This window comes from Myotis nattereri (genome assembly GCF_964212035.1).
Source record: "Myotis nattereri genome assembly, chromosome: 5".
In the NCBI taxonomy this organism is placed as follows: domain Eukaryota; kingdom Metazoa; phylum Chordata; class Mammalia; order Chiroptera; family Vespertilionidae; genus Myotis; species Myotis nattereri.
In genome coordinates, this window is record NC_138080.1 from 30422283 (window position 1) to 30435312 (window position 13030).

General features: G+C 49.2%; 1 protein-coding gene across 4 annotated transcripts in view; it reads right to left on the reverse strand.

The window, feature by feature from the left end:
• Window positions 1-4962: 4962 nt before the first annotated feature.
• CELF5 (CUGBP Elav-like family member 5) overlaps window positions 4963-13030 on the reverse strand; it is a 43422-nt gene continuing 35354 nt past the window's right edge. For 2 of the 4 annotated variants that reach the window (XM_081092557.1, XM_081092558.1), the window contains 3 exons: window positions 9786-9929; window positions 7556-7723; window positions 4963-6208 (listed from right to left, as the gene is read on the reverse strand). In XM_081092557.1, coding sequence (XP_080948683.1) covers window positions 7596-7723; window positions 9786-9929 — 272 coding nt within the window. In that variant the 3' untranslated portion in view covers window positions 4963-6208; window positions 7556-7595. Of the gene's footprint in view, window positions 6209-7555; window positions 7799-9785; window positions 9930-13030 lie in introns of all 4 variants that reach the window. The other 2 variants (XR_013996069.1, XM_081092556.1) reach the window with 2 other exon arrangements.

A 13030-nucleotide genomic window follows, 5' to 3' on the forward strand; every position in this document is an offset into this window, starting at 1 on the left:
ATTTTGTTAATCCTCACCCAAGGATATTTTCCCATTGACTTGATGTGAGAGAGACACAGCAATGGGCCGCCTCCTGCATGTGCCCTGACCAGGGCTGGGTGGGCCAGGGAGGAGCCTGAAACCGAGGTACGTGCCCTTGACTGTAATTGAACCCAGGACCCTGCATTCCGCAGGCCAACGCTCTATCCACTGAGCCAAAGTGGCCAGGGCCTTCCCTCTCTTTCTTACAAGCATACACATGGCCCCAGAGAGAATGTATACTTACGCATTTTTTAGAAGCTACACACACACATCCCTCATGGATTATTTCCTGCTGTGTGCATTTTTCTGCATCTCTCTTGTTTTCATCTAACAGTATGACCTGGAGATGATTCCATTCTTTAACAGCCACACGGTATTCCACCATGAGAGCGCTCCCTGTGTGGGCCTCTGTCCCCACCTTCTGGTGTGTATGCCTGCCATGACTGTAGGCTAAACTTAGTGACTCGCTTCTAACAAATAGAATAAGGCAGAGGTGAGGGGGTGTGACCTGGACATAATCACAAAAGGCAGGGTTCAAGAGGTCCGCATGGAGAGGAACTGAGGTCTCTTGCCAACAGCCACATGAGGAAACCAGTTAGTAGGGGCTCTTCCAGCCCCAGTCAAGCCTTCAGATAAGGCAGCCCTAGCTGATGTCTTCACTGTGACCTCATGAGACACCCTAAGCCATAACCACCCAGCTATGTCATTCCTAGATTCCTGACCTACAGAAACTCTGTGAGTTAATGGATGTGTATTGTTTTAATCTGCTAAAATTTTCATGCAGCAATAGCTAACTGATACACCCTGGGTGCCACAGAGCCTATCCCCCTGGATGAAAACTTACACCACAGCCATGGCTCAGCCATTCCAAGCACAAAGCAGTTCACTCTATGGAGACATTCGTATTGTAAGGATGCACATTCTAAACGTTTACCAACTGTGAGTCTGAGTTAAATTTAAAAGCGTAAACTATTATCAATAGTAACTTGAATTACAATCTAACATTTGAATTTCAGTCACTACACAGCACAGGGAGGCAGAGCAGTGCAGCAGTTAAGAGAAAAACCTGAGAGCCTGGATTCAACTGCTGCTGTGCACCTCAGGCAGGTCACTTAACCTCTCTGGGCTCCAGTTTACTAACTCATAAATTTGGGCTATTAATAGAACATACTCCCAGGATGGTGGTAGGCTAAGTGAGTTAAGTCACATAAAACACCTAGGCCAGCCGTGGGCAAACCACGGCCTGCGGGCCGGATCTGGCCCGTTTGAAATGAATAAAACTAAAAAAAAAAAAAAAAAAGACCGTACCCTTTTATGTAATGATGTTTACTTTGAATTTATATTAGTTCACACAAACACTCCATCCATGCTTTTGTTCCGGCCCTCTGGTCCAGTTTAAGAACCCATTGTGGCCCTCAAGTCAAAAAGTTTGCCCACCCCTGACCTAGGCCAATGCTGCCTTGTAGAACTTTCTGCAGTGATGAACATGTGGCTATTGAGCCTTAAAATGTGGTTTAGTATGACTGAGGAAGATAATCCTATAAAATAAAAGTCTAATATGCAAATCGACCGAACGGCAAAACAACTGGTTGCTATGATGTGCACTGACCACCAGAGGGCAGACGCTCAATGCAGGAGCTGTCCTCTGGTGGTCAGTGTGCTTCCCCTGTGGGAGCTCTGCTCAGCCAAAAGCCAGGCTCACTGCTCTTTAGTGCTGCCTCGGAGGCAGGAGAAGCTCCCGGCACCACCCCTGTGCTAAGAAGCCGGGCTTACAGCTGGTGAACACAGCGGCGGTGGCGGGAGCCTCTCCTGCTTCCACTCCAGGTGGGCGGTAAGGAGTGAGGGGTCCCAGACTACAAGAGAGGGATGTCTGACTGCCAGGTTAGACACGATCCCACCCGAGGGGTCCTGGACTGTGTGCGAGAGGGTGCAGGCCGGGCTGTGGGACCCCCCTCCAGGGCACGAATTTTGTGCACAGGGCCTCTAGTTTATAATAATTTAAATTTAAATAGCCACATGTAGCTAATGCCTCCTGTATTAGATGACACAGGCTTAAAACAATACTTGGTAAATAGTAAGCGCTTAATAAATGCTTGAAAGGAATGTTATCCTGCCAAATTATCCTCCAGAGTGTCAATTTACACCTCAACAGCTTGGAGGTACCCCAGGTATCCTCCTAACACCCCAATCTGATCATGCCCTTCCCCTGCTCAAAGCCCTTCTGTGGTTCCCCCTCACCCTAAGGTAATGTCCCAGATTTGCTAATCTCCTTGCGGTCACAACTTTTAGCATGCTCTGGAATGACTCTTTCTTGCAGAGGTGAGTACTTTTATGTTCTTGTCCCTCTCTCCTTGACAGAGGCCTCGGGAGGGACAGAGGCCTCGGGAGGGACAAGGTCTGGCACACAGTTATGTACATGATCAGGAAAGGACTCTGTAATCTGGCCCCATCACCTCTGCATCTGTTTCTTTGCCCAGTGCTGCCGTCTTAGCCAACTTGTCCAACCACCACACCATCTCAAGCCTGGGAGCCTTGGCCCAGGCTGTTCCTTCCACCCAGAACACCCTGCCAGGCAGACTCGGACTCCTCCTCCCAGCCCGTATCCCAGCCCGGTCTTGTTCTCTCTGTGGGTGCTAGAGCAAGGCACGCCGTGTCTCTGAGCCTCAGTTTCCTCAACCATAAAATGGGATGAATTACCAATAAGACACATGGTTTTGCAAAGTATTTGGCAGGATATGAAGTAGCTCATTAAAGCGAGTGGTTAGTATGACTCCCACTACCTTCAAGAGGCTCAGCTTGGGTGTGGCTATCCCCACTATTCACACCCCCATCCAAGGCCCTCCTCTGGAGCCGCATGTCCTCACCCCACGTGTCAGGATTTTTTTTTTTTTTTTTGAGGCCTCCACTGGGCAGGAGCCAAAGCCACATCATCTCTCTGGTCTTATCTCCTTCAGTCATCACTTCCTCAGGGCACTTCTGGGTCCTTGGTTACAGGTTCAACTGGGGACTTTCTCCCTCAACATTCCAATTCAAAGTCATTGTATAACAGTGCTGACAAGGGTACAGAGAAACTGGAACCCGTACACACTGCTGGTGGGTATATAAAATGAGGCAGTTGTCATGGAAAATGGTTGGGTGGTTCCTCAAAGGGCGAAACACAGAATTACCACATGACCCAGCAATTCTGCTCATAAATATCTATCCAAGAGAACTGAAACAGGTGTTCAAACAAAAACGTATACATGTATCGTGGAACTATTTACAATAGCCCGAAGCTGGCAACAACCCAAATGTCCATTGATGGATGAATGGATGCACAAGATGTGGTCCATCCACACTGAAGTATTGCTCAGCCATGAAAAAGAAAAAGGCGCTGACACTCACTACAACATAGATGGACCTTGAACACATGATGCTCAGTGAGAGAAGCCAGGCACAAAAGGCCACACAGTGGGATTCCATTTTTGTGAAATGTTCAGAATAGCAAATCCAGAGATAATGAATTAGTGGTTGCCAGGGGCTGGAGAATGACTGCTAAGGGAGATGAAATTGCTTTTGAGGTGCTGGAATGATCTGGAATTAGACAGAGGTGATGGCTGCAAAATCTTGTGAATGTACTGAATGCCACTGAATCATACACTTCAAAATGATAAAAATTGTGAATTTTAGGTTATGTGAATTTTACCCCAATTTTAAAAAATGTGTTGTACTGTATAGTCCTGGCTGGTGTTGCTAAGTGATTAGAGCATTGGTCTGAGCACTGAAGGGTCCTGGGTTTGATGCCTAGTCAAGGGAACATACGTGGGTTGCAGGTTCGATTCCTGGCCCCAGTTGGGGTATGCGCAGGAGGCAACCAATGGATATGTCTGTCACATCAATGTTTCTCTCTCCCTCCTTCCCTCCCTCCCTCCCTTCCACTCCCTCTAAAAATAAGCAATGGAAAAAAATACCCTTGAATGAGAATCAACAAAACAAAAAAAGTGTGTTGTATAGAGTCTCCTCTCCTGGGCTGCCTCCGTGAGGGCAGAGACTAAAGCCCTCTGGTCACTGCTGTGTCTGAAGTGGCCAGCAAAGAGACAGATGTGCAGTGAGTGTTCAAGAAACATTTGTGGGCTGACTGAATGAATGTGGGAATCAAGAGACACAGGCACCTGCTCTTCCCGAGAAAGAACACTTCATTTCCTCAAATTCTGGATGGAGTAGATGAAATCTTGGCTATGGGAACTTCAGACCTGCCTTCTTGGATGATCTCCTGCATCTCCCAACTCTAAATCTGGATTTTTCTCTAGCCCAGGAACTCAATGGGGCCAGATGCACTTGGTCTTTACTGACACGAAAGGGCAAATAAGGAGGACTCAGTCCTTTAGCAAGTAAAACTTTTATTAAATAAACTTTCAGTTTTTCCAGACCAAAGAGAGGTGTTTTGGACATAAAGATGATGCTCGTAGCTTCTCACCTGAAACACACCACAGTGACAAGGACCTCTCTAGCCACAAAATTGGTCAGCCCAGAGTTTCTTCTAAGTCCTTTTCTTGCCGTGTGTGTGTGTGTGTGTGTGTGTGTGTGTGTGTGTCGGTTTGTTTCCAAAAGTTGGTTTGCAAGTTGAAACTTCATGAAATTACTAGTAGCAGAAATAAAGTACATTGTACAAATCATGTAGATCTTCGGTGTGGAGTATAAAAATGGTATTTACAGCCAGTAAACATGGATCAGGACACACACCACTGCACGCCAGGCCTGGCGGGAGCTTGGTGGGCACCGGAGACGCAGATGAGGCCCCCTCTTGGCCCCTGAGCACACGCTTGCACACGCAGACGCACGGGATACAGGCACACTAGAGAATGTCTTGGAACAATTATCAAACTCTGGAATATCGAAACAAGTTGGTCCGAAGGTTTTTTTTTTTCTTTTCCCTTTTTTTTGTTTTTTTTTTACTATGTGTTTTTCTTTTCTTTTTTTTCTGGGTTGGTCAACACATTTTGGTAGAAACAAAAGGGAATGCTGTGGGTTTTTCTTTTTTCCAAAAATTCTTTTTCTTGAGCTTATTAAGTTCTCTGGTACCTCGTTTGGCAATAGGCTCCACTGGACGACCAGACGAACTTGACTCTGTGCTTCAAGGTGGGTTTTCATGGTTTGGGTAGGTACAGAGAGGCGCCCCACAGGATCTCCCTCCCAGCCCCAGCTAGGAAACAAAAATCCATTGTTTGACCCCCCCACCCCCATTTTTCTTCTCTTTTCTTCTTTGTACCTGCTCAGAAAGATCAACGTTAAAAAAAAATTCTTTGAAGAGGTATCTTCGGCAAAGGGGTGCTTGGCCAGTGCAGGTTGGGCTTGTCCAACGAGCGTGGCAATCTTGGTTATGAGACCGTGAATTCCAGGCTGGTGATCCGAAGGCAGGGAGGGCTGGCTGCCTGCCCTTGGGAGGGGTAGGAGGAGAGGGGCTCCCACCGACCCCATCTACCCCTGACGGAAAGCTAAGGGCTATTGGTCACATGAGTAAGGCTATGACTGGGGGGAAAGGGCTGAGGGAGGCCAGGGGCTCTCTTTTGTGCTGGGGAAGGCAGGGCCCTGGGACAAGGGAGGGAAGTTCGGGGTCCCGGAAGCTGCAGCTAGGACCAGGGACACTCAAGCCGGCTGAGCCCATAGGCCCGAGAGAATCGTCGGTGGCAGCGGCCAAAAGTCCTGGAGGTATATCGGTTGGCTGATGACTCCCAGTGCTTCTCTGGCACCCTGGTCTGACAATACAGCCGGGAGGTGAGGAGACACGGGGCTGTCCGGCCAGCCTCAGCCCTTCTTATGTCCCTGCTGAGTGACCAGCCTAGGGTCACCTTCTCTTGGGTGGAAGGAAGTCAGAAAAGTTTGGTCCCATGATCTACACTCAAAAAATATATATACTGTCTATAGCTCTCTCTATATATATGCATATATATATATAGAAAAAGTGGTGGTTTAGTTTGGGGAAGCCACCAAGGTTGTGGGGGGTGAGGAGCCAGGAAATCTCCCAGGAGGAAGTGGTGAGCTCCTCAGCCCCCTGCCCTCTCCGGCAGCGCTTCACATTTTGGGAAGGGGGCTCAGGGGAGACAGGAGAGGAGAGGGAGGGCTGGTGTCCAAACTCGGTTGTAATTTACGGAAAAGTCCTGGATCAGTTGGAAGCGGGGAAACCCTCCTGGGGTGGAAGGCCCCTCACCTGGTGGAGAAGGGAGGGCGTTAGGGAGCTCTGAACCAGGCACAAAGGCAAAGGACCTCCCCTCCCATCCACTCCCTTGCCCTGGCCAGGCTGGGGTCTAGAACCCCAAGATTCCTAATCTTTTCAGAAAGAGTCCATTTTGGAGTTTGGAGGCTGACAAACCTGGCTTGGAACAGAGTTAGGGTAACCAAGTGCGTGTCCTTATCTGGCAACTTGGGACAAATATTCCTGTTCATTTGTGCCTCCTCTCCCCTGCTGCCTGCCACTGGAGCACCAGGAAGGCAGTTTCTCCCCTCGCCCCACCCACCCCCAAGTTTCTGTTCGTGCGAAGCTGTGTCCCCAAACACTGGAAACAGTGCCGAGCACAGTAGGTGCTCAGGAAAGATGTGCTAGCCCAGCAGGTTAAAAGTGTGTGGGTTGCCTGTGAGTTGGTTTCCAAACGTGGCAGGTTTCCAAATGTGAGCTCCAAGATGCAGGATTCTGACTGCACACCCTCAAATCTGTGGGTGCAGACCTGACAGGGTCTGAAAGTTACCTCCATCCCCTAACTGAGCACCTACTTTATGCCAGACCCCAGGCAAGGCTTTCTGATGACGCCAATGGTGATTAAAAAAGAAAAAAAATAGGAATTATCAAGAATTTACAGGTGGTGGATCCCGGGCTCAACTGGGAAAACACTGCATCCCCTGTGTGAGTCCTCCCTACTGCCTCTAGGGGAGGTGTTTTTATGAGCCCATTTCACAGATGAGGCTCATGGAAGCTTGAGGTCAGTAGTTTCCTCATTGATCCCTTAGGCTCACTATTCATTCCCTAAAAAAGGTAATGAGTTGATGAAATTGTTTGCTCTGATGTCAAATCAAAATATACTCTTGGGGATTTGTTTGGGGGGACATTTTTTCTGGCATGGGGGGCGGGGCAAAATCCCACCTTCCCATCAACCCACTGGGTATGAACTATACCAAATAGAGGAGCTGAGAGAGGGACCCAGCTGGGAGTCACAGGACAGGAGAGAAGCCCATCCCCACAACATCCCCTACCCCATTCCCAACATAGCCCCTCAGGCAAATTTCTATTTATCCTTCAAAGCATTCTCCAGGAAGGTTTCCGAACCACCCTTGGTGAGCACTGGCTTCCCCCACTTCCCCAACCCAATCCTACCCTCCCACGACAGGGATTGGGAGTGTCTTCATCCAGCTCGGTCCCTTACAATCCAACCCGGGGGCCCCTTAGCAACCTCACCCCCCTGGCCCTATTCCCACCCCCAGGCCGGGAGAGGGTTTGGGGAATAGGGAGGGTGCAGAAAACGCGGGGCAGGGTTGGGGCGGGTGGGGCCGCCTGGCGGCTCACCTGGGCCAAGCCCACAGCCTCCGGGCGGCTGTGGGCGTGGTCAGTAGGGGTGTCCCGGATCTTTGGGCCGCTTCAGCTGCACTTTCAGCCTCTTCATGCCAATCTGAAAGCCATTCATGGCCTGGATGGCAGTCTGCGCGCTGGCTGGGTTGTCAAAGCTCACGAAGCCTGCAGAGACCGGGGTGGACCCGCGATGGTGGGCAACGTGGGCGTCTTCCACTCGGCTTCCTGGCTCGTGGGGTCCTAGGGGCGGGGTGTGCGCTCGCAGGGGCAGGCAGCCGGCGGAGGTGGCAGGGCTTGCCAGAGGACACACAGCACCCCTGGCCTGGACTGCGTGCCTCTGGGGATGGGGCACTCATTCCTTACCTGGGGTTTGCTCTGCGGAGACTTCCTATGTGGAGTTGGGGACAGGTGGGACCTACCTCTGGGGGTCCAGGTCCTCCCTCCCACCAGGATGCCTGCCTCCTCTGGGCCCTGATGCTAGTTAGCCCTTTGCCTCCTCTGAGACCTCTATTCATCTGCGATCCTGTCTGTCCTTATGACTGTGTGTGTGTGTGCTTCTTTGTCTTGTCTCTTTTTCCATCTCTCCCTCCTTCTCTCTTTCTCTGTCAGTCTCTCTACTCCTAGTTTCCGCCAAGACCATCAGAAATACTTCAGCCTCCCCCTCCTTAAGCTGCCACCAGCCAAAACTCCCTCCACCTGCCAGCTCAAGGCTGCCGGGCCCTACTCCGGCCCCTTACTTCTTGGTCATCACAGGGACCACGTGCAGCCCAGAGGCCAGGGACCCTCCGGGGGAGGGAACCACACAAGCATTTGGAGATGAGGTCACCTGAGCTCTGTGTGAAAGGCCAAGTGGGAGGCCAGGCAGAGAGACTGGGCTCAGGGTTGAGGGTCTCGCTGAGGCCCACGGGGAGCCAGGGGGAATTTAGAGTGGAGGGATTAACGTCATTGTGTTTCTCTCCATTAAGTCCCCTCATTATATAGATGAGAAACCTGAGGCTCAGAGAGTGCACATGACCCCCCAATGGTTGAAAGTGATTGGGCGGGTTTTCCTCCCGAAATCTCCTCTTCCTTCTGGACGCAGGTTACAGAAAAGGGGCTTGGGCACTAGTGGGAGTTCCGTACTTGCTGTGTGACTTCAAGTGTGTCACCTGACCATTTCGTTCCTCTCTTTCCTCCCTCAGTAAATTGGGACAATTCTTCCCTTTTATGGTTGGATACTGAGTATATACAGAAGGCACTTAACAAACAGTCAAGAATTAGCTGTTCAGAGAGGACGGGGTGGGGTTACCAGTCCAGATTTTGTAGTCAAACAGACTAGTTCTAATGTAGGTTCTGCCTCTTTGCAGCTGTGTGATTTGAACAAGTGTCAGTGCCTCTCTGAGCCCTAATTTCCTGTTTCTGGGGACAAAGATGATCTGTCCCTGTCCCCCACCTGCCCTTACCTCCTCCCTCTCTCCCCATCATTCACTCTGTTCCATCCACACAGGCCTCCTCACTGTTCCTCCAACACACATGGCCCAGCCCCGGGGCCTTTGCACATGCTGTTGCCTCTTCCTAGAACACTCTTCCTACAGATTTCCCCATGCTGGCTCATCATCAGTCAGCTCTATCTTTCTTCATACCATTTATAATTCCCTGGCCTATATCCTATGATTCCTTATTTCCATCTCCTCCCCCTAAATCTGTGCTTTCTAATTTGGTAGCCACTGGCTCTTGTGGTTATTTTAATTTAAATTAATTTAAATTAAATACAATTAAGCATTTAGTCCTTTGGTCACACTGGGCACATTTCAAGTGCTTGGTAGTCACATGGGCTGATGGCTCAGACAGACCGGATGTAGAACATTCCGTCATCACAGGAAGCTCTGTCGGACGGTGCGGGAAGGCTGTGAGCTTTCTCAGGGTAGGGCTTCACTGCTATGTGCCCGGTGCCAAGCACAGAACCTGGCACACAGCAGGGACACAATGTATGTATTTATTGAATGAATGAATGAACGAGTGAGTCTTAGAAAGAATGCATGGCAAGTGTCCAGCAAACAGTAGGTGCTTAGTAAGTGTTCACTCTGATTATGAATGCGATTCTTTTTTTTTTAAAATGCGATTCTTTTGGACCAGGCTTGTCTCAGGGATGACCAACCTCTCCCACCCCACCCCCATCCCCTGTTCCAGGGCCAGGGGAGTGGGACAGGCTGGCCAGCGGGAAGGGGTAGCCTCCACAGGTACTCACCAAAACATTTGCTCTGGTTGGTGGCCCGATCCATAAACACCTTGGAGGAGATGATATTGCCGAAGGGCAGGAACATCTGCGTCAGCTCCGTGTCTCCAAACTCCTGGGGGAGGTGGTAGATAAACAGGTTACAGCCTTCGGGACCTGCAGGTAGGGGAGAGAAAGACATAAAGCCCCCAAGGAGAGGAGGCGGAGCCCCCCCCAGGGGAGGGGCGGGTCTGGACCCACATCTGGGCACCTCCAGCTGTCAGGAGAGAGGTGCCCCATGATACCCAGAAAGAAGGGATGTGAAATGGGGGGGAGGAGATAGGGCATCCTGGTCCCTGCTCTATAATCCTACACACAGATACTCCAAACCTCTCATAGTCTTCAGTCCCCAGATAATTTACAAAATTCAGATGATTCTTACCCCTCTGCCCAAACCAAGATAAATAACAGGAATTACAAAATCCAACAAAATCCCTAAACCTCAAACTCCAGATTATTTACAAAAGTCAGGTTAACTAGGTGTAGATATATGAAAACTATAATCTATCTTTTCAAATATTCTGTAAGTCTAAAACTGGTGCTAAAATAAAATGATGGTGTGGTTTTTTAAAGTACGATGATTGCCCTGGCCAGTGTGGCTCAGTTGGTTGGAACATCATGCTGTGCACCGGAAGGTCTCAGGTTCAATTCCTGGTCAGGGACCTTGATTGGGGTGCATACAGGAGGCAACTGATTGATGTATCTCTCACATCCATGTTTCTCTCTCTCTCTCTCTCTCTCTCTCTCTCTCTCTCTCTCTCTCTCTCTTCCTCTAAAATCAATTTTAAAAAGCTCCAGCAGGTTTAGCTCAGTGGATAGAACATCGGCCCTTGGAATGAAGGGTCCTGGGTTTGATTCTGGTCAAAGGCATGTACCTTTGTTGCAGGCTCGATCCCTGGCCCCAGTCAGGTCGCATGCAGGAGGCAGCCACTGGATGTGTCTCTCTCACATCAATGTTTCTCTCTCTCTGTCTCTCCTCCTCCCTTCTACTCTCTCTAAAAATCAATGGAAAAAATATCCTCGGGTGAGGATTAACAAAAGAAAACAAAAAAAGCAATAAAAGTCCGATGATCACAGAATAAAACAAGAAAAGTATTCTCTGACCCAAAACCCAAATATCCAGATATATTTTCCAAACGCCTTGGATAATTCTCCTAACTTTGGATAATTTCCAAAACTCAGATGATGCAAAAATAAAATCAAGTAAACTAAAGAGAACTCGCCAGTCCTGAATCCCAGATATCCTGAAACCACAAATAATTTTTAAATATATTTTTATAGATTTTAGAGAGGAAGGGAGAGGTGGAGAGAGATTGAAACATCATTAATTAGAGAGAATCATTGATCAGCTGCCTCCTGCATGCCCCACACTGGGGATTGAGCCTGCAACCCAGGCATATGCCTGACTGGGCATCTAACCCCGACCTTCCGGTTCATAGGCTGACGCTCAACACTGGCTGGGCTCCCACAAATAATTTTGAAATGGTAGACTATACCAACCAGACATATTTTAATTAATTAATTTATTTATTTACTTTTGTTAATCCTTGCCTCAGGATTTTTCCATTGATTTTTAGAGAGAGTGGAAGGTAGGGAAGAGGGGAAAGAGAGAGAGAGAGAAACATTGATATGAGAGACACATCGATTGGTTGCCTCCCACACAAGGCCAGACCAGGGCCTGGGATTGACTTGCAAACCCAGGTATGTACCCTTGACCGGGAATCTAACCAGAGACCCTTTGGTGCGTGGGCAGACACTCTACCACTGAGCCACACTGGCCAGGGCAGAAATATTTTTTTAAAAACATGGCTAACCCTCAAAATCATCCTTTCCCCATATAATCCCCAATGCATGGTTTATACACAAACTATAAATAATACCATTTAAAAACCCAATTAACTTGGGGTGGTGAACACACAATACACAGATGTTTTATAGAATTGTTCACCTGAAATCTATATAATTTTATTAACCAATGTCACCCCAATAAATTCAATAAAAAACAAAATAAAGTAAATAAAAATCTGATTATCTGAAGCCAAACCTGCTCCCATGCTCCCCAAAACAAAGGTAGTGACCAAACTACCAAGAATTGCTTTTATCCTCGCAATGAATATTCCCCACCCCAGAAAATACAAAATCCAAGACCACACAATCACATCCACCCCCTACCTTTCTGATTAGAACCACGGTTCTGTTACAATGCTTGCTTTTATTTATTTATTGTTTGCATTTTTATTTATTATTACTATCTAAGTCTTTATTGTTGAAAGTGTTACATAAGTCCCTTTTTGTCCCCCACCACTCCCCCACCCCCTCCAGCCCACTCCCACTCCCCACCCCAGGCCCTCACCACCCCATTGTCTGCGCCCATGGGTTATGCATATATGCACACAAGGTCTTTGGTTGTATAAAATGCAAGTGTGTTCCAATGTGACTGATATGTTATGGGACAATTATGAGCATAGCACAAATTCTGTGTTTGCTTATAGGCTCTCTCGTCGCCAGGAAACACTAGGTAAATGCAGAAACCCGGGCCCAGATGAACCAAGCCTCATGAGAAAACAAAATACGGGCTCACACACACACAGGCTGTACCACCCACCAACTTCCTCCGCCCCCCAAGTGTGTGCGGAGCCATACCTGTCCGCCCCGCCGCCCCCCCCCCCCCCCGCCCCAGGCTACGACTGTCTCATTTCCGACAACCCCGTTTCCACTAGTTCGCTGCCCCTCACATGCAGCTGCCCTTCCCAGGCCACTTCCACGTGCACATTTCGGCTCTTTTCCAAGATAAAATGCCACCACATTGCAGTATCATGTATTTCCTGGCCATCTGACATTGATACAACTGGGCTATCGGTTTATTGGGGTCCTGTCTTTGTTTATTGACATGTCTGCGGGCCAGGCTCCCCTTGCCTTGGGGACAGACCTGGCTTTCCTGGGCGGCCACTTCCCCAGCCTCCCCGCACCCCCAGCACCCGCACCAGCACCCGCTGGATGACCCAGAGGGTCTCCCCGTGCCGAGCGGCCCCTGCAGGCTCGCCCCTCTTGGCACCAACAGTCGCCTGTGTTAGAGAGGAGGAAACTGGGGCCCAGGGTGGTGAGGTACCTTCCTTTTGTCACCGGTCAGACCGGGTGGGTCTGAATTCCGGTTGTCCGAGTCCAGAACCTAACTCTGGCACCATCGACTTTACAGGGAGGCTCCAGTTTAGCCGAAA